General features: G+C 43.3%; 1 protein-coding gene across 2 annotated transcripts in view; it reads right to left on the reverse strand.

The window, feature by feature from the left end:
* Window positions 1-26,640, reverse strand: part of vwa8 (von Willebrand factor A domain containing 8) — a 402,749-nt gene that overhangs the window by 35,744 nt on the left and 340,365 nt on the right. For both annotated transcript variants that reach the window (XM_068040239.1, XM_068040240.1), the window contains 3 exons: window positions 20,913-21,021; window positions 12,141-12,297; window positions 2,651-2,759 (listed from right to left, as the gene is read on the reverse strand). In XM_068040239.1, the coding sequence (XP_067896340.1) occupies window positions 2,651-2,759; window positions 12,141-12,297; window positions 20,913-21,021 (375 nt within the window). The remainder of the gene's footprint in view (window positions 1-2,650; window positions 2,760-12,140; window positions 12,298-20,912; window positions 21,022-26,640) is intronic.

A 26,640-nucleotide genomic window follows, 5' to 3' on the forward strand; every position in this document is an offset into this window, starting at 1 on the left:
CCAAGGACTTCCAGTTCATGCTGGACAAGTTGGTATCCATCTTCCGGCTGTTCTTTTGCTTAAAACTTGCTTTAAGATTTGTTCTATGACTCTGTACTGCTTTCCATTTAAAACAAATCTCTGTTATCTAGACTGGCTGCTTTGATTGACAGGAGCAGGTATGTGTCAGTGCTGTCTGTTTATTTAGCTTCCAACACTCTAGCTGTCTGTTTACACAGCTGTTCAATAGACATTTCAAGTGTATTTTTGTTTGCTAGAGTTTGTTTATACAGCCATTCAATAGGCAATTCTTCATACTTGAGTGGTTATATGAGTTTTTTAAAATGCCGGCTGAGTGAATGAAAGGTCATCACGTTCGAGTGTTTTGATTTTTTTAAAACTTTAACTGCGAGCTGTGTGAATGGAGAATTCTCTCGCTTTTTGCTGTTGGTCGCCTCCTGTAATGGCGCCGACTTCAATCAACCTGGGAGGGGAGCCTTTGAAAACAATTGATCAGCCTGAGATAGGGATTGGGTTTTCCCTATTTTTTCTTTTACTGAGCCTTTAAAAAAAAAATCAACCTTGCGAGCACCTCAAAGCTTTTTTTCAACGGGGATTCCTGGACCGTCAGGATAATAAATCACCCGATGAAGTGCTTGATTTGTAGCATGTTTGAGCGCTGTCTTTTAGAGCTTGAGGTAAGTTCTTTTTTTTTTTACTGTTTGGGCCAGTATTTCATTTTAACTTTCTTTTAGCTGTAGGAAGGTAGTTTTTAAAGCTGTTTTACCTGTGGTCTTCAATCTTAGATTCTGACCTCTCATCATAGCTGCCACCATGTAATGAGTTATTTTATGTTGCCTGATGCAACATAAATGAGATACGTGGAATCCAGGTTGTTGAAGATCTCAAAACAGGTTTATTAACAGCTAAACTATTCTATAATAGAGAGAACTATTTACAGAACCTTACTCTGGGTGTTAGAGTTGCAGAGTGACTCTGGCTACGAGTCACATGACTGTGTCCTGGCACTTAGCTCATTAGCAGACTAAGATCTTTCAGGGGCATCACTTAAAGGCAATCATGCAACATATTCTAATAACCCATGTGTGGTTAACAAAAAAAATCATTTGCTCTTTATGTTTCTGGCCCCATATTGAAGCCCCTTGCTACTAATTCTGTAACTAGTAGAAACATTATTTCATTTTTTACCCCCTCATCCTTTTCATGATTTTGAACACTTCTATTGGACCCCTCTTTGACCTCCTCCACTCCAGTGGCTACAGCCCTCGTTTCCACCTAACGTGTCGCAACTATACCTTATCACCCTTGACATCATCTACAGCTTTTCGATGCCTCCAATATGTTTTTCAGAATGGGAAATTCATGAGTGCACACAGTACTCTAACTGTGGCATAGTCAATGTTTTGCAGGCATATGCACACACACAAGATATGTCTTTTCTTTCCCACTTCACATTGTATCTCTTTGTAATGATATCATTCACTAGCCCAGCTTCTGCCCCCCTCCCCTGTCAAGTGAGACAGTTGCACCACTTGTGCCAAAAATGGTACAGGCGAGGCTGTCCAAATATGCTAATGCACCTAAACCTAGGGATAGGATGGTGTCAGAGGTGTACCCACACAGAACTTCTGCCCTACTGCAAAAAGTCCCTCAATGAAATTTCAGGGTTCACATAGTAGCCACTATGATAAAAATGGCAGTCAATCCACAGCCATCAATGAAATGACTGCCATACATTATTTAAAGTTGCCATTTTATTTGTCTGCAGATCCATACATAAAAAATGGTGGAATTAAAATTCAAAACATGTTTGATAGAACTGAAGGTTCAACGAAGCCAATGATCACTGATTTCCAACTGGTACTATTACAGAGGCATATCTAAGTTTTCTGTCAGCTCCTCATTTCTCTGTGTCCAGGGGAATTGGAGCATGACGCAAGTGACATAAACAGCATGCCCAGAGCTCAATTCAATGATATCTGATTGCAGGTTACATTTTTTATGTCCCATTAGTTGTCCACTAATATTAGGAAGATTCAAAATCAACTTAATTGTAAGTTCCAAAGTGGTTGGATGGGATTTGAAGGACAACCTCAGCAGAGGCAGTTGCTAAATGTCATGGGGAAGACTGTCCAGCTGGAACATTGTGGTTACTGGCTGTGGAATCAAGCCCCACTCTAGGACTAGCACATACAATCTGGGCTCACACTTCAGTACAGTAGTAAGAGAATGCTATAATGTGGGAGATGAGATGTTAAATCAAGGCTTTGTCTATCTGTTCAGGTCAATGTTAAAGGTGCCAAGGTACTACATGAAGAAATGCAGGGAAGGTCTCGGTGTCCTGGTCAACATTCATCTCTCAACCAAAACATATCAATTGGTATTCATCATATTTTCTGTTTGTGCAACCTTGCTTGTCTCTAATTGGCTGCCATGTTTATCAACAAAACAACAGCAACTGCACTTCAAAACTCTTTGGTTGCAAAGCACTTCTGGCCATCCTAAGGGTACAAATGGCATTATATACATGCAAGTTCTTACACTTTTACTGATCATTTATAACTGATGTAAATGTAGACTTTATACCAGGTTATAGGTAGCTAAAAGCTGTCAAGGGCCCTTCTGTATAAAATGCTGAGCTTTGGTTTACCTGTAGGCTGTCGAGAATGACTCGTATTGACTGGACCTGTCGCCGTATGGCTCCTGAAAACCTCTCGTATGTAGCAGCATCATATTCACTCATATGAATTTCCTTTAACCTGTAGTAGAAACAAGGAAGAATTTTTTTATTTTTAATTTAGAGATACAGCACTGAAACAGGCCCTTCGGCCACCGAGTCTGTGCCGACCATCAACTACCCATTTACACTAATCCTACATTAATCCCATATTCCTACCACATCCCCACCTTCCCTCAATTCCCCTACCACCTACCTATACTAGGGGCAATTTATAATGGCCAATTTACCTATCAACCTGCAAGTCTTTGGCTGTGGGAGGAAACCAGAGTACCCGGCGGAAACCCACGCGGTCACAGGGAGAACTTGCAAACTCCACACAGGCAGTACCCAGAATCGAACCCGGGTCACTGGAGCTGTGAGGCTGCGGTGCTAACCACTGCGCCGCCCCAATGTTGGCTGTCGGCTTCTCAAATACAAGTTTATCTAAAATACTATAGAAACAGAAAGGAAATGTAGAGTCTGGTTTAAAATGCAGTTGAGCAGACACGTTGCAATTTATTACTGCGTTAAAACTCTGATTTAGGACGTTTATTCTACAGACATTTGACTCTTCCTAATGAATGATGTGAGTTAAATTGCCATTCAAATACTGGGGCAGAAACACACCTAATTCTGAGCTGGTTCTGCTTCTTTACCTTAATTCTGTTTTTATGTCTTGTCAGCCAATCTTTGCAGCAAGCAGTACTCTAACATAGAAACAGGAGTAGGCCATTCAGCCCCTTGAGCCACTTAGATCATGGATCATCTGCACCTCAATTCTATTTACCCACCTTTGCTCCAAATCTGTTAATACCCTTGCCCAATAAAAATCTACTGATCTCAATGAAGTTAGAATTGGAGTTGAAAAACAGGCTCATAGATGCTGGTGGGAGCTGTAAAGAATGAGTTTTACTGAAGGGACTTCTGACTCATTCAAGACTTTCCATTGACCAGATGGTCATACAGTATAGGAAGTGCCTTGGAATTGATGGCAGTGGTGGAGAAGTAGAGTTTGGTATTGACCATGCACTTGTGGAAACATGGGGGTGAATGTACTGAGGCAGTAGCTAGTGGCAGATTAACAGGAGCAGATAAGAGTAGAGTCGTGAGCACAATCCTCTAAAACTCTCTCGATTCAGAAATTGTCCTCTAGTATTGGAAAATTGTCACATCACTCCATTGTTTAAGAAGGGAGGAGAGATAAACCAGGAAATTACAGACGTATTAGTCTTAACTTCTGTAGCGGAGAAGTTACTAGAACTGTCATCACAGACAAAATGACTGAACACTTTGACAAATAGGAATTGATGAGAGAGAGCCAGCATGAATTGTAAAGGTTAAGTCATGTCTAACTAACCTGGTTGAACTTTTCGAGGAGGTAACTAATGTAATAGATGGGGGAGTGTTTATGCATGTTATCTATATGGACTTTCAGAAGGTATTCGATAAGGTTCCAGAGACTGTTAACAAAAATAAGAGTGTATGGGATAAGAGTAATTCCACACCTTGGATACTGTGTACAGTTTTGGTCTCCTGACCTCAGGAAGGATATACTTGCCAAAGAGGGAGTGCAATGAAGGTTCACTACACTGATTCCTGAGATGAGTGGACTGTTCTGATGACAGATTGAGTAGACCAGGTTTATATTCTGTAGGCTTTAGAAGAAAGAAAGGTGATCTAATTGAAAAATATAAAGTTCTTAAGGGGCTTGACAGGGCAGATGCTGGGAGGATGTTTCCCCTGGCTGGGGAGTCTAGAACTAGGGGTCACAGTCAGAAAATAAGAGGTCATTTAGGAAGAGAAATGTCTTCACTCAAAGGGTTGTGAATCTTTTGAACTCTACCCCAGAGAGCTGTGGCTACTCAGTCATTCAAGGCAGAAGTCGATAGATTTTTTGACTAGGAAGGAAATTAAAGAACTATGCGCATTGTCTAGGAAGGTGGAGTTAAGGTAGAAGATTAGCCATGATATAATTGTGTCAAATTTGGTTGCATGTATTCCTGGAGGTTTCATGATATGACCACCTGCGTTTAACTGCTCTGCCCAACACTCCCACCATTGGTCAGCCAACATGTCCATCCTCACAGAGCACTGCCTTCCCACGCCAACTAGAAAGCTGATTGGATGCCAGTCAAAATATCCTTTCTCCCATCTTCAATATTTCCATACAAATAAATTAAAGTGCTCAAAGGAAAATAATTTTTCTCCTGAGTTGTTCACTGAAGTGTCCTGGGGTTTAATCTTTAGTTCCTGCAGCCTCCAGGACAATCCTGGTGGGATGGCAATGCTAGATCGAACTGAATGAGGGGAGCAGGCTAGAGGAGCTGAAATAGCCTATACCTGTTCCTACATGCAGTGTGTACATGGCAGGAGAAACCATTTGAGATTTAATGGTTGCACTGGGGAAGACTGAGGCAGACTGACCAGTGACCAACGATGCAGTGTTAGACTACAGAGGGGAGACAGTCGGGGATAATATCAACAGCAGGAGAAGAAGTCAAGGAATGATGGGGTGAGTCACCAAGCACCAGTCGCTGGCATGCAGAATGGTTTGTGTGACCTTGACAAGGGTGGTCACAGTGCTGTTGAACAGCATGAACAGGGAGGCGGGAGAGGTGAGTGACTGGGAAACAAATTGCAATCAAATATGAAACAGCCAACAAATTAAAAAAGGGGTGCCTTTATGGTATTGTTATCTTAATGACAGTGTTCACTATGAACTGACAGGAGACCTTGAGATGTTATATTTTTATGACCTCCCTGAGTTGATCCAAGGCCTCTGCAGAATTACATCAGCCTATGTGCATAGAAACAGAAGGAAAAAAACTGCCAGACTCTCTTATAATGGGAGACTTGGACTCCCAAAGGACTGTGAAATCTTTGCTTTCAACTTCCAGGAGTGCAGGCTGCCAGGTCACTCTGGTTCTTGTCACCTAAGTTCACAGTGTTCTCCTTTTGCCACTACATCCCTGCGACTACACAGAACCATCTCTTGTTTTACTCTAAACTCTACTGAAAGATTTACTTTATTGCAAGTAATCAATTCCTGCTGAATGCCCATTTCTGGCAAGAGCGGAAACTCCTGGAGCTGAAGCGCTGTTAGTCAAGACCAGCAGAGTGACCATTTGAGAGGCTGAAGGTGTATAGCACTGACAGTTTATCTGACAGATTGATGAGGATCACAATGTACCTGAGATATTGAAGGGGTACACTGAAGGCATTTGCATATTGAAGAGGAACACTGAAAGTATTTGTGTATTGAAGGGGTGCACTAAATGTATTTGAGTACTGAAGGGGTACACTGAACGTTTCTGAGTATTGAAGGGGAACACTGACGGTATTTGAGTTTTGAAGGGGTACATTGAATGCATCTGAGTACTCAAATACATTCAGTGTACCCCTTCAATACTCAGAAGCATTCAATGTACTCCTTCAAACTCTCAAATACCTTCATCATACCCCTTCAATTCTCAAATACATTCAGTGTACCCCTTCAAAACTGAAGGGGTATGATGAAGGTATTTGAGAGTTTGAAGGGGTGCACTGAATGCATCTGAGTATTGAAGGGCGACATGGATTGTATGAGTATTGAAGGGGTATGCTGAACATATTTGTGTATTGAAGAGGTACACTGAAAGTATTTGTGTATTGAAGGGTACACTAATTGTATTTGAGTATTAAAGGGGTACAAGGAATGTATTAGAGCATTCATAAGAACATAAAAAATAGGAGGAGTAGGCCATTCAGCCCCTCCAGCCTGCCCTGCTATTCAATAAGATCTGCCCCAGACCTCAACTCCTCTTTCGTGCCAGCTCCTCATTGCCCTCAACTCCTGTCGTGCCAGCTCCTCATTGCCCTCAACTCCCCGATATTTCAAAAATTTATCCACCTCCTCTTTAAATACTTTCAGTGATCTAGCCTCCACAACTCTTTGGGGTAGAGAATTCCAGACATTCACTACCCTCTGAGAGAAGAAATTCCTTCGCTTCTCAGTTTTAAATGAGCGTCCCCTTATTCTGTAACTAGTTCGAGATTCCCCCACTAGTGGAAACATCTGGTCAACATCTACCCTGTCAAGCCCCCTCTGAATCTTGTACGTTTCAATAAGATCACCCCTCATTCTTCTAAATTCTAATGAATAAAGGCCTAACCTGTTTAGTCGTTCTTGATAAGTCAACCCCTTCATCCCAAGAATCAGCCGAGTGAATCTCTTTTGAACTGCCTCCAATGCCAGTATATCCTTTCTTAAATACGGGGACCAAACTGTACACAGTACTCCAGATGCGGCCTCATCAACACCCTGCACAGTTGTAACAAGACTTCCCTATTTTTAAACTCCAACCCCCTAACAATAAAGGCCAAAATTCCATTTGCCTTCTTAATTATTTGCTGCACCTGCATGCTAACTTTTGGTATTTTATGCACAAGAACACTCAGATCCCTCTGCGCTGTACTTTTTTGGAGTGTCTCTCCATTTAAATAATAGTCTGTCTTTTGATTCTTCCTACCTTACACTTTCCTACATTAAACGCCATCTGCCAAATTTTTGCCCACTCACTAAACCTATCTGTATCCCCTTGCAGATTCCTTATGTCCTCATTACAACATGCCCTCCCACCTATTTTTGTATCATCAGCAAATTTGGATATATTACACTCTGCCCCCTCCTCCAAGTCATTAATATAGATAGTAAATAATTGAAGCCCTAGGACTGATCCTTGTGGCACTCCACTAGTTACGTCTTTCCAACCTGAAAAAGACCCATTCATTCAATGGGTACACTGAATGTATTTGAGTACACTCAATGTATTTGAGTATTGAAGTGGTACATTCAAGGGATTTGAGTAATGAAGGGGTACACTGTATGTGAGTACTGAAGCGGTACACTCAAGGTATTTGAATATTGAAGCAGTATACTCAAGATATTTGAGCATTGAAGGGGTACATTGAATGTATTTGAGTACTGAAGGGGTACACTGAATGTATTTCAACACTGAAGGGGCACTCTAAAGCTATTTGAGTATTGAAGGGGTACACTTAAGATACTTGAATACTAAAGTGCTACACTGAATGTATTTGAGTATTGAAGGAGTACACTGACGGTATTTAAGTATTGAAGGGGTACACTGAATGTATATGACTACTGAAGGAGTACACTGACGGTATTTAAGTATTGAAGGGGTACACTGAATGTATTTGACTACTGAAGGAGCACACTGACGGTATTTAAGTATTGAAGGGGTACACTGAATGTATTTGAGTATTGAAGGGACACACTGAATGTATTTGACTACTGAAGGAGTACACTCAAGGTATTTGAGTATTGAAGGGGTGCTCTTAAGGTATTTGAGTAATGAATGGGTACACTGAATGTATTTGAGTATTGAAGCGGTACACTGAACATACTTGAGTACTGAAAGGGTACACAGAAGATATTTGAGTAGTGAAGGGGTAAACTGAAGACATTTGAGAGTTTGAAGGAGTACACAATGCATTTGCGAATATGAAGGGGTGCACTCACAATGTCTCTCCAGTTCTGGCAAAAGAAGCAAAGTGTAATTAGAATAAGTGAATCCACACTATGGGCAGCACAGTGCCGCAGTGGTTAGCATTGCAGCCTCACAGCTCCAGTGACCCAGGTTCAATTCTGGGTACTGCCTGTGTCTGTGTGGGTTTCCTCCGGGTGCTCCGGTTTCCTCCCACATGCCAAAGACTTGCTGGTTGATAGGTTAATTGGCCATTATAAATTGCCCCTAGTATAGGTAGGTGGTAGGGAAATATAGGGACAGGTGGGGATGTGGTAGGAATATGGAATTAGCGTAGGATTAGTATAAATGGGTGGTTGATGGTCGGCACAGACTCGGTGGGCCGAAGGGCCTGTTTCAGTGCTATATCTATAAACTAGTACTGCTGAATCAGGACAATAATGTGCAGGAGCACACTAGGTCATGTCAATCATTAGCGCATCATCCTCAATTTACTGAACTGCAAAGATGAGACAGCTGTAAAAAGTTTCCAGGATAAAGTGAGAATTATCTGCAGCTGACTGCATTTAGTTACATGAATTACTATCAGTTTTGGAAAATGAAACAAATTCTGCTTTGCTTTGAACACAATGAACAACTCCAAATGGTCTTTTCAAAACTCAGACTCGGAATAGACTGTGCTTTTATATACCAGTGTGTTCAATGCTGACCGCTTTTGTCTTAACACTTTGAGGTTCTTGTCAGATGTTTCAATATTAATCAATACTTTTCAGTGGTTTTAAATGGAGACTTGCCTCGTTCATGATTCAGTGCCGACCTTGTGAATGGTTTCCTTCATGCAGTATAACAATCAACAGAAAATCGTAAAAGAAGTGATGTGTTGACACTGACAAGAAATTGGACGAATTTTGTGAAACGACAAAGAACATTTTGTTGATGCTTTTGAAATTGGCCATTCCCAAAGAGAACTATTTGTACAGAAAAGCTTTCGGAAATCCTATACTCAGAGTTGTTTACAGCAGAAAGGAGCTTACTTGTCTCTCCATTTCCTTTCTCTTTTTCCTATGCTCTGGCCAGTTCTGATGAAAGTTCATCGACCTGAAATGTTAATTGTGTTTCTACCTCCCCAGATGCTGCCTGACCTGCTGAGTATTTCCAGCATTTTCTGATTTTATTTCAGATTTTCAGCTCCCGCACTATTTTGCTTTTGTATTAGGATAGACTTATCCTGGTTATAAAAGCAGAATAGGGAGGAGACAATAGGAGAGAGCCCAAAGTTAAATTCTGTGGTGGGACGAAGCTGCTGGTGGATAGGTTGGAGTCTGTTCGGAGCAAAGATGATCTCATATCCAGGTTTGGAGACAGGTATAGAAAGTGAGTGAGTCCAGGGAGCTGTTTGAGGGACTGCGCATCAGTAATGTAAAGGAAAATGTAGAGACATATAAAAGAAAACTCATAAGTTTAAATAATATAAATACTGGAGCAGCAACAGAAACTGAATCAAGCTTATTTATATCATAGAATCATACAGCATAGAAGGAGGCCATTCAGCCCTTCGTCTGTGTCAGCCGTACGGTAGAGCAATCCAATCAGTCCCACTGCCCTGCCCTTTCCCCAAACCCTGTAAATTTTTCCTCTTCAAATATATATATACAACTCCCTTTTGAACATTACTACTGAAGCTGTTTCCACCACACTTTCCAGATCACAACAACTCGCTGCATAAAAGAAATTCTCAATTCCCCCCCTGTATTCTTTTTTTTGCCAATTATCTTATATCTGTATCCTCTATTTACCAATCCTCCTGCCAGTGGAATCAGCTTCTCCTTACTTACTCTACCAAAACCCCTCATAATTATGGATGCCTCTATTAAATTTCTCCTTAACCTTCTCTGCTCTAAGAAGGAAGAAAACGTATTAGGAGCAATTCCATCATTACCCCTCTAGTAATTTACTAGGCCAAAGTCTCAGTGCTATAACTGTTCAAATTCCTAGCTGGAACTTTGCTTACAAATTGCTGATTTATCACTCAATCCTGCTGAGTGAAAGCATTGGTGGCAGGAACTGCAAGTGTAATACTTAACGGGGGGTGCGGGGTGGGGTGGTGCAGGGGAGCCAGGCGGGGGCAGGGTGTGGGTTGAAAAAGGAAATGGACAGTAATCTATCTCTTCTTTAACGTTGTGCCAAAAGGTAACTTTGACCTGTTCCCCATCCTGTGACTAACAGTGGAATTTCTGAAATGTTTGAAGGTTGTTCCATAATTCTTCATTTTGCGGTGTTAGCTGTGGCTCAGTTGGTAGCACTCTTGCCAGAGTCAGAAGGTTGTGGGTTCAAGTCCAGCTCCAGAGACTTGAGCACAAAACTTAAGCTGACACTCCAGTGTAGTACTGAGGGAGTGCTGCACTGTCTGATGTGCTAAATTTCGGATGAGACAATTAAACTGAGGCCACCTCTGCCTTCTCAGGTGGACATGAAAGATCCCCATGACACTATTTTGGAGAAGGGCAGCAGAGTTTTCATCATCTGTGTACTGGTCCATGTTTATCCCTCAACTGACATCATTAAAAAATAAGCCGGGCCATTATCACATTGCTGTTTGTGGGACCTTGCTGTGCGTAAATTGCCATGTTTACAACAATGGCTACACTTTAAAAGTACTTAATTGGCTATAAAGTATTTTGGGACGCCTTGAGGTTGTGTAAAAGAGCTATGTAAATGAAAAGTTCTGATGAAAGGTCACAGACCTGAAACATTAACTCTGCTTCTCTCTCCACAGATGCTGCCAGACCTGCTGAGTATTGCTAGCACTTTGTTTTTATTTCAGATTTCCAGCATCTGCAGTATTTTGTTTTATATTATTATGCTATATAAATGAAAGTTCTTCCTTTCTTTTTTTCTTTCTTTCTTCATATAGAACAGGATTAAAAGGAGCTCCTTCATAGGGCAAGGTGAGACAATATGTAAGTGCTTCTTTCTGGGACTCTCTGTATGGCAACATCCCAATGTTGGTCCCATCAGCATGGGGTTTAGGAGTGAGCTCTGATGGCTAGTGTTTTCCATAGGGTGGGAGAACTAGAGTGAGTCACAGCAGACTGGGCCTCCAAGCAACCAACTCAAGAATAGCAAAGGGGAAAAAGAGGTCTAGGAGCATGGGTGCCATCCTTTATCTGGCTCTTAGTCCAAAGAGTTGTGCAAGAATGTGGAAGAACTGAAATGAATTTGAAATAAAAAGGTGTTTGTGAAAATAGACAGTTATTACATATTACATAGAATTTACAACACAGAAGGTAGCCAATCAGTCCAACAGTCCATATTGGTATTTATGCTCCACATGAGCCTCCTCCCTCCTTACATCATCTATGTGTTTACCTAGTTTCCCCTTACAAGCGTCTATGCTACTCGCTTCAATGTGGTAGCGAGTTCCATATTTGTACCACTCTCTGGGTAAAGATATTTCTCCTGAATTACCTTCTGGATTTATTAGTGACCATCTCATATTTATGGCCCCTAGTTTTGTCTACCCCCACAATCAGAAACATCTTCTCTACATTTTATTAAGAAGGGACATGGAAAGCTGAGCTGTTGCTACAGAACTCATAAGTACCTCACAAAATTCCTCCTCTTCCCTCCATTACCCTTCACCTTCTCTTCCCCATTCGTCTCTGCCTCCTTTTTCCCTCCTCTCCTCTTTCTGTTCACCACCTTCTTTTTCCCTCCTCCCCCTGTTCACTCACAATGGTGCTGAAAGGAAATGGAAACAGCGCTGTTGATGTGGCCTAATGCGAGACGGTCTACTCAACAGGATGTCTTTTCTTGAAATTACACTGTTGGTAGGCTGGAGATGTGCTTTCATTGACCTCGGTGTTAATCACCTTCATGTTCTGCAGATGAAAGAATAAAAAGAACACAGGGTGCAGTTATGGTGGTAAGCTCACCTCTCTTTGAATGCTTTTTCAGCCATCGCTCTTGCAGCTCTTTTCACTTCTTCTGGCACTGCATCCTTTTCAGCCTGAGACACCTGGTACACCTTGTGCCCAGCATCCAAACGATAGGGACCACCTTTCCCACCCAGTCCAGCAGTATCTCTTCCACCTGGGAAAAACAGACATTGATTATAAAAGCACAAGTGTGGATGCTTGCGATCCAGCTCAGGGCGTGAAGAGCTGAGCCATGCAAGCCAGGTCCCTGCATTATGCTGCCGTGGTTGGCGATGAAGATGCAATAATTGGCCTCCTCACCAATAATTGGTGAAATTCAGCCAAGGCTCCTGTTTCTCTCCAGCAAGCTGTGCTTGGATGGATGTTGGGCGAGGATTGGATTGGACTTGGCTCTGATACCTCTGTAATCAAATTCCCTGTGGAACAGGCTCAAAGAGCTCAATCGTCTACTCCAGCTTCTATGACACTCATTGACCATGGTCATACAAAACGTACAAAATAACGTAGACAGAAAAAGACCAGCTGGTTCATCGAGTCTCCCATTCAACTGTGTTACAATGCGGAATCATGGTGGGCGGAGATCATCAGAAATAGCATCTCCTCCGAGGGGCAAAAAAAAATTCAGAAACCCTAGGCCAATTCAGAGAAAATAAATTCTCGGAGATTTGATTCTGACCGCCAAAGTCGACCAAAGTGAGTTCCAGGGGAAAACTTTGGCCAGAAGGTGCACCACGGAATACCCCATTTACCTCTTGTATGCTACATGACGAATGGTCAATTGAGTACTGGCTATTACAGGGAGGCTTTGGAACTGTAACCAGCCATGGGTCGGAGGAAGAGGAGGAATAGGAGGAGGGGGAAGGGAGGAAGAGGAGGAGGGGGAGGGGAGGAAGAGGAGGAGGGGGAGGGGAGGAAGAGGAGGAAGGGGAGGGGAGGAAGAGGAGGAGGGGGAGGGGAGGAAGAGGAGGAAGGGGAGGGGAGGAAGGGGAGGAGGGGGAGGGGAGGAAGAGGAGGAGGGGGAGGGGAGGAAGAGGAGGAAGGGGAGGGGAGGAAGGGGAGGGGAGGAAGGGGAGGGGAGGAAGGGGAGGGGAGGAAGGGGAGGGGAGGAAGGGGAGGGGAGGAAGGGGAGGGGAGGAAGGGGAGGGGAGGAAGGGGAGGGGAGGAAGGGGAGGGGAGGAAGGGGAGGAAGGGGAGGGGAGGAAGGGGAGGGGAGGAAGGGGAGGAAGAGGAGGGGAGGAAGAGGAGGGGAGGAAGAGGAGGGGTGGAAGAGGAGGGGTGGAAGAGGAGGAGGGGAGGGAGAAAGAGGAGGAGGGGGAGGAAGAGGAAAAGGAAGAGAAGGGTAAAAGAAAGTGAGGAGCTAGAAGTGAGTGGGATGGTGCTGGGAAGGAGGAGGGGTGGGCAGAGGTGGGATGGGAATCGAGAGGGGAAGTGGGGAGAAGAGAATGAACAGAGGGAGATGGATTGAGGAAAGGGGTAGGAGGAAGAACAAGAAAGAGGAACAGGAGGAAGGACATGCAGTAGGGGGGTAAACAGAGAGGTTAGGGTGGGGAAAGTGGAGAAGAGATGAGAGGGGAGCAGGGTATGAGAGAAGGGAGGACCGGATGGGGAAAGTGGAGGAGCAGGGGAGGGAAGAGGGGGAGGGAAGGATTGAGGGTGGAGGGGAGAGAAAGAGAGGAAGGTTAGGGGTTGAGGGGAGGGGAGATCTTAGAGCTGTGGAAGGAAGGAGAGGGTGGAGAGGGAGAGGGCTGAGAGGGAAGGTGGACAGGGTAGAGGGGGAAAGGTTAGATGGAAAGGTAGAGGGGGATAGGGATGGTGTAGGGGAGGAGGGAAAGGGGAGATGTTACAGGGGAGGGAATGGGGGGGGGGGAGGGTTAGGTGGAGAGGGTAGAGGAGGTGGGGAGGGTGTAGAGGTGGAGGGAAAAGGAGGGTGCAGAGGGGGAAGCTTTAGAGGGTGAGAGTTTGGGGGGAAGGGAAAGGTGAGAGTGCACAGTGGGAGGTGGAGAAGGGGAAGGTGTAGAGGGGATGTGGGTAGAAGGGGGAAAGACAAAGAAAGGGAGTGAATGCAGGGAAAGGATTTAGGGGGCAGGTAGAGGGTAAGGGGGTAAAGGAGAGGGGGTGGGGTAGTCAGGGAAGGACGTAGAGGGGAAGGGGATGGAGAGAATAGAGGGGCCGGGGGTAGTGGGAGCGGGAGCTGTGGTGGAGGTGGGGGGTGGAAAGGTGGGGGGTCTGTGGTGGAGGGGGGGAGGTTGGAGGTGGGTGGGGGGGGGGGGGGAGGTAGGTAGACAGGGAGGTGGGGGAAGGGGTGGGGAAGAGGGGGTAGGGGAAGAGGGGGTAGGAGAAGAGGGAGATCTGAGGGGGATGGGGAGTGGGGAAGAGAGAAGGGTTAGGGGAGGTGGAAAAGCCAAAATGGGCAGGAAGAAAATAGGTGGAAAATTGAGGGAAATCAAAGCTATGAAACTGAATCCTGTCCTCTCACAATGAATTAAAGAACATGCAATGGGAAAGACAAGCCTAATAGGCAATGCACCTTCAGCAAAACTTGTCCTGGCATCTCAGCTAAGAGGAGATTTATTAGAGTTGTAAAGAGGTTTGATGGAGTGAAAAGGGAGAACCTATTTCCTCTGGTTGGGAAGTCAGTGAGGAGGCATCAGCAATTTAAAATCATCCCTGAGGGAATGAGGATAAATTTCATTATACAGAGGTTTGTTGGAGCCACAGGCAGAGACCATTATTTTTTTAAAGAGAAAATTAGATAAATATGTCAAGCAGTGGCAGATAATGGTTCTGGGGAGGAAGGGGGAAGTATACTGATACACGGCTAGGGAAAAGAGTGGGACAATGGGATTAGTGTTGGATTGATACAGGGCTATGAAGAGAGTGGAACAGTAGGGTTAGCTTTGGATTGATATAAGGCTGTGGGGAGAGAGTTGGACAGTGGTATCAGGTTGGGATTGCTACATGGCTATGGTGAGAGAGTGGGACAGTGGGATTAGTCTGGGATCGTGTCATGCAGGCCCCCACCTGCCAAGAATGAGACACATTGGTTTTTAAACTGTTACTGGAGTAAAGAAAGAACTTGTTCAAAAAAAAACACCAGACCCTTGACTGGAAAGACATTTGACTGGAAAGACACTTGCATAGTAACAGACAGTACTTGGAAAGGACAAAGGCGCCACTCTTTGCTCCAATTTATTTCACAATGGACTTTTGATTACCAGTGGTTGAAGGTGCAGAAGCTAGCATTCCAGGTTAACTGCTAAGATGGCCGAATACACAAACAGGCATGGTCAGACCAGTATAGTCACATGACTAACTTGGCCGTTGGAGGTTTTTGAATTAGAACTTGCCACTGAGTTTTAAAACACTGAAAATTCTTTGCTCCTGGACTGAGAACATCTCTCTCCTGTCTGCTCCCATCTCTTTCTCACCAGCTTTGGAATCCATTGAATACACATGAACCACAAGAGAGAAAAGTCTCCTACAGTGAACAAGGTTTAAAAAGATACCGGGCCCCAACGAAAAGCAAGATCTACTTACAAGCAAGGACTACAGCGAGCTCAAAGCACAGTAACAAAAACCCCTCTTCTGAAATTGCCTCAGACCTCTCTACTTTATTTTTCTTCTGCTCTTTTCTGTCTCTATTTGCATGTGCGTATCGTGTATGCATGCTAGCGTGGGGCGTGACGTGTATCCGTAGGCGTTAACCGAATGAGAGCTTAAGTTTTAATAAATTTCACTTTTCTTCTTTAAACCTAAGAAAGCCTGTTTGTATTCATTTCTTTGTTTTATAATTGGAAAGCGGTGAACCAGGATTCAACAAGGGGGAGCTCAAAACAGTGTGTTTAAAACAAAACCCTGTTACAGTAAGACCGGGTGAAGGCTAAAAGGGACTCCTAGCCACCTTTCTCACCTGGTCGTAACAATTGACAGAGGCGTACGAGAAGAGAGTGGGACAGTCGGATTAGGTTGGGATTGATACAGGACTATGGAGAGACAGAGGGCTATGGAGCGTAGGATTTGCTTTGGATTTCTTTAGAAAACGTCCAGCACAGACCGACCAGGTTGATGGATAGATGTAAAAGTCTTAATTTACCTGTCAGAACTGCGGCAAGGTACAGTTTCATTTTAAAGATGTGTCAGATAAATCAACCATAACAGCCATGTTGCTTGAAAAGCGACAAAACTGTAAAAATCTCTGTGAATCTTTTGACAACTGATCTATTGTATGAAATCTGGGATGAGAAAGCAGTCTGAGCAACACCAAAGTAAGTTTGGTAAAGAAGTAAAGAACTCCAAAAGCTCTTCACAACCAATGAAGTATTTTTTTCAGTATAGTCACTTGTAATGCAGGAAATGCGGCAACCCATTTACCCCTGGTAAGAGCACAGCCGCGGTGGGACCAGGCCCTTTGGCCATTAATAGACCACATAAGGGCCTCAATGGGCCTCTGGGCGGGAAGGCCGTTGTCGGCCTATCCCGCCCCCAGGAAGATTGCTTGACGACGGGCCCTCCGCTCGCTGCCCCTCCGCCACCTGTCGCGATACTCCGTGCCCCCTTCCGCCTCCTTCCCTGCTTCAGGGGGGCCCCTGAAATCTCGGCCATAGTGTGAGCTCCTCCAGCAACACGGGCAAGTATCTGGCCCCAAGGCACAGTATTTCTTCTTATGAAAGGTGAGTGGCATCAACAACACTACACAGAGCAGGAATACTTCATCAGCAGTTTAAAAGAAGCTAATTCATCGAGCTGAGGCTGGAGTGAAGTATGTGGCAAATAAGCTGCCTGCAAATTCTTTCCTCCATCACTCATGCAGAAGGTATTGGAGAATGCAACAGTGGGAGCCTAGATGCAAGCGGGGAGGAAGAATTCTCTTTACTTCACCCAAGCTTTTGCTGCGGGTTCTTGGTCCAAAAAAGGTTTCAGTCACATGGAATCCATTATTTGTTTTCTCACATGTCACAAAGTTACTGATCCAGCTTTCTTGGATTAACAGAGGGCTCTTCGCTTTTTCACCCTCTTCAGTTACTAAAATTCTGTTTGCATGATTCACGTTTATTTTTTATAGCGTCGCAAAATTTGGTTGCCTTTCAAAGTGAACTTTCCAGTGCCAGCACACTGTTACCACAGGACCAAAATCGGCAGGGCCTGGCTTGAGGCTTGGTGGGACAGGAGAGAGAAAGTGCATTACAAAAGCAGATCAAAGTTTTTCACAGTTAACAAACAGCACATAGGTTACTTCTATTTTTGAACTTTGCTGTTCCATACATCTGTTGCTGTTTTGTGACAACCCTCTGTGTAAAGGGGAAGAAGATATAGGGGAGTGCAAGACAGCTCCCATAACCATAAGACGTTCAGTCGGCTTAAGGAAATAACAGTCGCTACTGAATCTTAGTAGGGATCTATGGCAGACCCAAATCTGTGCCGCCTTAAATGTCCTCTTTGCTTCAGTGGAAATGGTGCCAATATCTCAAGCATCTCCTCATAACTAGTTTCTCATTCCTCATAACTGGCTGGTGAATCTACACTGGACACTCACTATGGCTTAAATGTCCTTTCTATATTAGGACAAACAACACTTGCACTGTGGCCAACCTTTGACTGTGTGCTAATTGATGTTTCCTTTACTCTTCAACTTTATGCGCCTATTTAAGTTAGAGTGTTTCAGCTGACTGAGGGACAAGTCTTTCATCCATCAGTCTGTCATGCTAGGCCCCCAACTGCCAAGAATGAGGCACATTAATTTTGTCATGAACACTGATTGAAGAAAGGACTTGTTAAACAGATCAGCCGTGGCTGGAAAAGACATTTGCATATGAACAGACAGTGTTTGGAAGGACGAAGGACCATTCCCTGACACATTCAACCCACAATGGACCTTGACTACCAGGTATTGTGTGTAAGAAGAGCATTCCAGAGACAGCTAAGGTGAAACAATCGAAGACATGATCAGACCAGTTAGTGACATGACTAACCTGCTTGGCAACCTGGGTTTCTTCCTGAATTGTACAAACAGTTTGAACTGAGCGTGTCTGTTTGCTCCTGGACTGAGAAGATCTCTCCTGTCAGCTCCCATCTCTTTCTCACAAGCCTCTGAATCCACTGAAGACACATGAACCCCAAGAGAGAAAAGTCTCCTACAGCGAACAAGGTTTAAGAAGAATACTGGGCCCCAACGAAAGGCAAGAACTACCTACAATCAAGGACTCTATAGTGAGCTCGAAGAACCGTAACAAACACTCTTCAGATATTGCCTCAAACTTTTCACTTTATTTTTTCTTCTGCTCTTTTCTGTCTCTATTTGCACGTGTGTATCGTATGCATGCTAGCATGGGCATGTCGTGTATCCGTAGGCATCAACCGAATTGGAGTTTAAGTTTAATAAATTTCAATCTTTCTTCTTTAAACCTAAGAAAGCCTGTTTGTGCTGGTTTCTTTGCCTTATAATTGAAAAGCGGTGAAAAAGGATTCACCAAGGGGGAGCTGAAAACACGGTGTGTTTTAAATTAAACCCTGTTACAATAAGACCAGGTGAAGGTTGAAAGGGACCCCTAGACCTCTTTCTCACCTGGTCGTAACAAGTCTTAGAATGATTTGAAGCCAGATTCCAAAGGTGAAAGGCTCGGGTAACTCACTGCAGTCCCCAGTCCCCATTATTGTTTTCTTTTTGATCAGCTTTTTTTTTTATTTCTTTAGAAACTAGTAACATGACCAAATAGAGTTCCACAAAGTGGAAAACACAGATGGTGTTTCATGATGAGAGTTTCAGAAAAACTTTTCCTGCAGAAAAGTAATGAGAAACTGCTTCCAACTAGCAGTAAGGTCAGTAACCAGAGGACAGAGATTTAAAATAATTGACAAAAAAGCCAGGCGTGCTGTAGATGAGGAGAAATCTTTTTACTTGTCGAGTTATGATGATCTGGAATGCATTGCCTAAAGGGTGGTGGTAGCAAATTCAATAACTTTTAAAATGGAGCTGGATATTTACGTGGCAAGGAAAAGAAAAAATTGCAGGGCTCTGGGGAAAAAGCAGGAGTGGCTCTAATTGAATAGCTCTTTCAAAGAGCCAACACAGGAACAATGGGCTGAATGGCCTCTGTCTGCACTGCATGATTCTATGATATAGGTCTATTGTAACTGCTGTGTCTTCAGGCTGACTCCGAGCTCAGGAATGGGTTTCTGAGTCCAGATCCCAATCAGCTAAAACTCAGCAGAGGCGGCAGGTTAGAACGTGGAAGTCCTGGATTAGTGCGGAAACAGTCCAACTCTGAACAAGACTGGGCAATGGGCACACTCTGTGAAAAGCTGCTTGACTGATATCAGTGTGACCACTTCACCTCTTTGTTAAACAGATGAAGGAGGCCCTTCAATAATCAATTTAGAAGGAAATATGATTATTAAGCAATAAGTGCATGGAATGCATTCAGAGGTCAGAACGTAACATTCGAATTCCTGAGACACAGTTAGCTTCTTTCTTAACTGGTGCAGAAATGGTTTTAATCAAAAAACCACACAGCACTGAGACGCACCATAATCATGTGTGTCAGTAAGAATGGTCTGTCGAGAAAGCACGGCAGATGGGCAAAATCAGCATTAGAAATGTGACACCATACCCTATTGCTTCTCCTGTCAGGTACTGGCGGCATTCACTGTCAAACATTTCAATTCACTTCAGCATTTCTGTGTTGGGGCACCATTCATATTAATCCTAAGGTCTTGTTAAAAATACAAATAAATCCAAAACACTTGGTATTTTTTGGTTTCAAGCCTCATCAATCATTATTGGGAGGCTGTGGTGTGCTGGGCAGGATCAGGTTGATAAATTACAAGGGTATGTGGAGCTTACTGCCTCACACAAGCACCTCTCACTGTCTGTTACTGGTTTAACAACAAGCAACACCATTACCAATGGAAAAAGTTAGCGGGAAACAAACTGGTGTTTAATAAAACAAATTTGTTCCTGCTTTAAAGTGCAGTGCAATGAGAAGACATGTTTCATTATATTCAGCAAGTCAGGATGTACACTGACTTGAAAATAAATTGCCAATCAGTATAAAACTGAAGTTTTCATAGGATTGTCTCCTTCTTATGTTTTAAGATTAATGATTCCAAACACATCAAGGCTCAGTCTTTGACATCTGCTGAGTCTGCAACTCAAGGTCAATTCCCACCCAGCGTGTGAACATAATTAGAGTTAACTGTGAGGCACTTGTTTGGGCAGCAGGTGTTTGAGTCACACTGAGGTGAGAATCACATGATGGGGGGGTGGTGTGTGTGGGGGTGGCAGGGGGCCATATAGAGAAATGGAGCAGCCTCCACCTGTTATGTTTGACCCAAAGTATAATGGGGTGGGCACTGACATTTATGTTGTGCCTTCAAGGCAAAGGAACTGTGCACAAGGGGTTACAATTCCCGTGTAATAAACTGCTATTCTAAACAAGAAGGCCATACTTGCACCAAATCCTCATTTACTCACCTGCATCCTGCAAGGCATGGTGACAAATTATAGGAGATCATTTCACAGTGTGTACTCCCAGCAAAGAGTGCTGCCTATCTGGAGCACACATCACACATTCAACCCATATAACACCCTTGTCCCCAATCCCATGAAGTTTATTGGTCCCGGGATGGAAAATTGTCCACGGCGTATGGTCAAGTTTCCCAGCAGACAAGGCAGCCCAGCAGAAGTGCCAATTTGGATGATGAGCATTCCCCCACCATAGAGTACAAGTTAGCTAGTGCTGTTTCAAAACCAATTCCTTTATCTCTACTGACCAGTTCCTCCAGCCCATGTGTTGCCCCCAACGTGAGGGGTGTTGTCCACATCAATTCTTCCATGTTTTGGGTCAGTCACATCCAATCCACTGTCCTTCTCTATAGTAATCTGAGTGGAGAAAAGACAAAATACTCCAATTACTTATCCCTCCTGTGGCTACAATTACTCCATGAAGCATGACAGTAGTTGTTGTTTTTGGAACAGCTCCTTAAGTTAAACAAACCCGTCCCTTTGGAGGGGATCAATTTTACAGTGCAGTACCATACCATTTTATCCCTCAGTGCACAGCACTCTCGTCTCAGAGGTTGTGGGTTCAAGTCCCACTCCAGAGACTAGGACTGACAATCCAGTGCAGTACTGACTGTCGAAGGGGCAGTCTTTCAAATGAGATGTTAAACTGAGCTAGTGCCTGTCCTATCAGATGGATGTAAATGACCCTACAGCCACTATTTTGAAGAAGAGTAGGAGAGTTAACCCCGGTGCCCTAGCCAATATTTATTCCTCAATCAATATAATCAACATTATCAAAATCAGATTGTCTGGTTATTGTCATATAGCTGTTTGTGGGAGCTAGATGTGTGCAAATTGGCTTCTGCTTTTCCTACTTTACAACAGCAGTGACACAACAAAAGTACTTCATTGGCTGTAAAGTGCTGAGATCACGAAAGGCGCTATATAAATATAAGTTTTCCTTCATCTTCCGGAGTGGCCCAGATTAAGGGTTGTGATCAGACAAGGGGTTGGGGATTTTGCAAGTTAAGAGATAGGGAATCAATGGGTGGAAAAGTACCAGCTGTCCACCCCCAAATTACACATATGCACCAGCTGGTGTATGGTCCCCAATGTATTCTTGACTGGTTCATAGGGACAGAATACAAACTGAAGGATGAATTTGAATGGCTTTTTGATTGACCTTTTAAATAAAGGTTAAGGGAAGATTTAATAGAGGTGTTTAAAATTATGAAGGGTTTTGATGGATTAGATAGAGAGAAACTGTTTCAACTGTCAGGGGAGTAGGACCATTCAGCCCCTCGAGCTTGTTCTGCCATTCAATTGGATCATCTCAGCTCCAGGACATTCCTGCAGGAATTCCTCAGGATAGTGTCCTAGGCCCAACCATCTTCAGCTGCTTCATCAATGACCTTCCTTTAATCATAAGGTCAGAAATGGGGATGTTCGCTGAATCCTCCTCTGGGGATTCTGGGGGTTACTGAACTGGAGTAGCCATATAAATACCGTGGCTACAAGAACAGGTCAGAGGCTAGGAATCCTGTGGTAACTCACCTCCTGACGCCACAAAGCCTGTCCGCCATCTGCAAGGCACAAGACAGTGATGGAATACTCTCCACTGGCATGGTTGGGTGCAGCTCCAACAACATTCAAGAAGCTTGACACCATTAAGAACAAAGCAGCCTGCTTGATTGGCATCTCATTCACAAACATTCACTCCCTCTACCACTGACACACAGTGGCAGCAGTGTGTACCATCTACAAGATGCACTGCAGCAATGCACCAAGGCTCCTTAGATAGCACCTTCCAAACCCACGACCTCTACCACCTAGAAGGACAAGGGCAGCAGATGCATGGGAATACCACCACCTGCAAGTTCCTCTCCAAGCCACACACCACCCTGACTTGGAACTATATTGCCATTCCGACACTGTCGCTGGGTTAAAGTCCTGAAACTCCCTGCCTAACAGCACAGTTGGTGTACCTAGCCAACATGGACTGCAGCGGTTCATCACCACCTTCTCAAGGGCAATTAGGGATGGGCATAAATGCTGTGCTAGCCAGTGATGCCCAAATACCATGCACGAATAAAAGAACTTGGTGTTTATAATGATTAAAGAAGTTAATAAGACAGTGAGAAATTATTTTCCCTATGTTTCAATCTACGCTGTTCCATTAATTCATAATTTGAAACAACTCTATTCAAATACCTGTAATCTCATCTGTTACAACAGCAACAGCCCAATCTTTCAAGCCTTTGCACTTGTATTTGCAAAGTTTAGAAGCTCTTCTCCCCAGAAAAACAAATGCAACTAATTTCTTTCAGTTAAATTAATGGGTAGAGATGAGAAATCATAAAGGCAAGAAATCACTTGTGGGAGTGGTGTTCAGGCCACCTAACATTAACCACACTGTGGGACGGTAAAAAGGAAGAAATAATGGCAGCTTGTCAGAAAGGTACAGCGATAATTATGTGGGATATTAACCTACATATAGACTGGAAAAATCAGATGGGCAGAGGTAGCCGAGATGAGGAGTACATAGAATGTTTTCAGGATAATTTCTTGCAACAATACGTTCTGGAGCCAACCAGAGAGCAGGCTATACTGGACCTGGTATTGTGCAATGAGATAGGAATAATTAATCATCTCGTAGTTAAGGCGTGCCTAGGTAGCAGCGATCATAATATGATTACATTTTACATTCAGTTTCATGGAGAGAAGAGTGGGTCCAAGACAGGTATTTTAAACTTAAATAAGGGCAATTATGAGGGCATGAAAGCAGAGCTAGCTAAAGTGAACCGACAAATCAGGTTAAGGGATAGGTCAATAGAGATGCAGTGGCAAACATTTAAAGGGATATTTCAGAATACACAGAATAAATACATTTCAACAAGAAATAAAAATTCCAAGGGTGGGATCTGCCATCCGTGGTTAATTAAAACAGTTAAAGATAGTATCAAACTTAAAGAAAAAGCCTATAATTGCACAAATATAGGAAGCAGGTCAGAAGATTGGACAGAATATAAAAAACAGCAAAGGACTAAAAGATTGATAAGGAGGGTAAAATTAGAGTACGAGAGAAAGCTAGCTCGAAATATAAAGACAAATAGTAAGAGTTTCTATAGATATTTAAAAAGAAAAGAGTTAACAAAGTGAGTGTTGGTCCCATAAAAAGTGAGTGTCAGGAATTAACAATGGATAATAAGGAGATGGCAGATGAATTGAACAGATATTTTGCATCAGTCTTCACTATTGAGGATACAAGTAACATCCCAGTATTAGCTGCAGGTCAGGAAATGGAAGGGAGGGAGGAACGCAAGAAAATTACAATCACCAGGGAAGTGGTACTGAGCAAATTGTTGCAGCTGCGGGCTGACAAGCCCCCGGGTCCTGATGGACTTCATCCGAGGGTGTTAAAAGAAGTGACGAGTGAGATAGTTGATGCGTTAGTTTTAATTTTCCAAAATTCCCTAGATTCGGGGAAGGTTCCTTTAGATTGGAAAATAGCGAATGTAACTCCTTTATTGAAAAAGGGAGACAGAAAGTAGGAAACTACAGGCCAGTTAGCGTAACATCTGTCTTATGGAAAATGTTAGAAGTTATTATTAAAGATGTTATAGCAGGGCATTTAGAAAAATTCAAGGTAATCAGGCAGAGTCAACATGCTTCTGTGAAAGGGAAATCACGTTTAACCAATTTATTGGAGTTCTTTGACGGAATTACACATGCTGTGGATAAAGGGGAACTGGTGGATGTATTGTACTTAGATTTCCAGAAGGTATTTGATAAGGTTATTGCAGAAAATAAAATCTCATGGTGTAGTGGGTAATATATTGTCATGGACAGAAGATTAGTTAGCTAACAGGAAACAGAGAGTAGGCATAAATGGGTCATTTTCTGGTTGGCAACATGTAATGAGTCATGTGCCACAGGGATCTGTGCTGGGGCCTCAACTTTTAACAATTTATATAAATGACTTAGATGAAGGGACAGAAAGTATGGTTGCTAAATTTGCTGATGACACAAAGATAGGTAGGAATGTAACTTGTGAAGATGACAGAAGGAGGCTACAAAGGGATGTAGATAGGTTAAATGAGTGGGCAAAGGCATGGCAAATGGAGTATAATGTGGGAAAGTGTGAAATTGTCCACTCTGGCAGGAAGAATAAAAAAGCAGCATATTATCGAAATGGTGAGACATTGCAGAGCTCTGAGATGCAGTGGGATCTTGGTGTCCTAGTGCATGAATCGCAAAAGGTTAGTCTGCAGGTACAGCACGTAATTAGGAAAGCTAATAGAATGTTATCCTTTATCACAAGGAGAATTGAATACAAAAGTAGGGAGGTAATGCTTCAGCTAAACAGGGCAATGGTGAGACCACATCTGGAGTACTGTGTACAGTATTGGTCACCTTATTTAAGGAAGGATGTAAATGCGTTGGAGGCAGTACAGAGAAGGCTTACTAGACTGATACCTGGAATGGGTGGAATGAATGTCTTATGAGGACAGGCTAGGCTTGTATCCGCTGGAATTTAGAAGAGTAAGAGGCGACTTGATTGAAACATATAAGATCCTGAGAGGTCTTGACAGGGTGGATGTGGAAAGGATGTTTCCTCTTGTGGGAGAATCTCAAACTAGGGGTCACTGTTTAAGAATAAGGGGTCGCCCATTTAAAACAGAGATGAGCAGAAATTTTTTATCTGAGGGTCGTGAGTCTTTGGAATTCTCTTCCTCAAAAGGCAGTGGAAGCAGAGTCTTTGAATATTTTTAAGGCAGAGGTAGACAGATTCTTGATAAGCAAGGGGATGAAAGGTTATCGGAGGTAGGTGGAAATATGGAATAATCAGTTCAGCCATGAACTTATTGAATGGCACAGCAGGCTCGAGGGGTTGAGTGACCTACTCCTGCTCCTAATTCGTATGCTCGTATGTTTGTAAGTGCAATTCAAATCTTGCCTTGGTTGCAGAGTGTAACCCTGTATGGAATTAACAAGGATGTTACATTTTACAATGTCACTAATTGAGCTCGTTCATCAATTTTCTTTCGATATTGCTGTTTCTGACATAGAAAAAGTTTAGGAAGCCTTTTGCATATTTTCAAATAGCATATTGTCCGCTAAGAAAAATTATATTCTTTCATCACATTGCAAATTGAATTAGGTGAACTGTGCTTACATTCCCAGCAACACTCAAAGGAGGAGTGAAATGGACTACATGAAAAGGAAGTGGTTTTCCTAACTACTGTTTTTGTTTCACATTAAAGATCGCACTCCACCTTAAACTTTTAGAAAGCATATCAAGCAAACGCAGTGCTGTTCATAGAGAACAAAACTCTCAACTCTGTCCAACTGAAAATACTCATTGACCACCCACAGGTCTTTAGAACTATGCAAGGTGATAAAATTATCAGTTATGTGTGGCTCATTTTCAGAACTGTATGACTGCCATAACACATTTTCCTATTAAATTACCATACCCTATTATAAAGTTCATATCTGCACAGAAAATAATAGTGGTAACGAGAGCTTAGGGTGGGAAACTTCAAGGCAAGAGCAAAGACTATGGGGGTTATTTTAGTGAAAGGTTGAAAACAGGTGCTGAATAGGTGCTGTGCTAATAAAACATGCTCGCTTGCAAGTCTGGTTTTAGCAAGCAATTTTGGTCCAAATTGCTGATTACCTAATTTGAATTTGTCTGGAGGCGCTAAACCAGATACTTGCAGATTTAGCAATCAAGTGATGATTAGACGCAATTTTTATGCAACAGCATACATGGGCTCCTCACATCCACTTCTACAGAAGGTGTGGAGTGCTGTGGCTGGTTAACACAAAGTGGCATGTTTCAGGATGGCTCAAGGACTGAGGGAGAGGGCATGCAGGTTCTCAGATGAGGCACTGGAAGTCTGGTGGAGGAGGTCCAAAGGAGGAGGGACGTTCTGTACCCCAGATTTGTGCTCCAGATATAGCTGCCCCTCTCGCCAAGCTATTCCAGCACTG

This window comes from Heterodontus francisci, chromosome 10 (genome assembly GCF_036365525.1).
Source record: "Heterodontus francisci isolate sHetFra1 chromosome 10, sHetFra1.hap1, whole genome shotgun sequence".
Classification (NCBI taxonomy): domain Eukaryota; kingdom Metazoa; phylum Chordata; class Chondrichthyes; order Heterodontiformes; family Heterodontidae; genus Heterodontus; species Heterodontus francisci.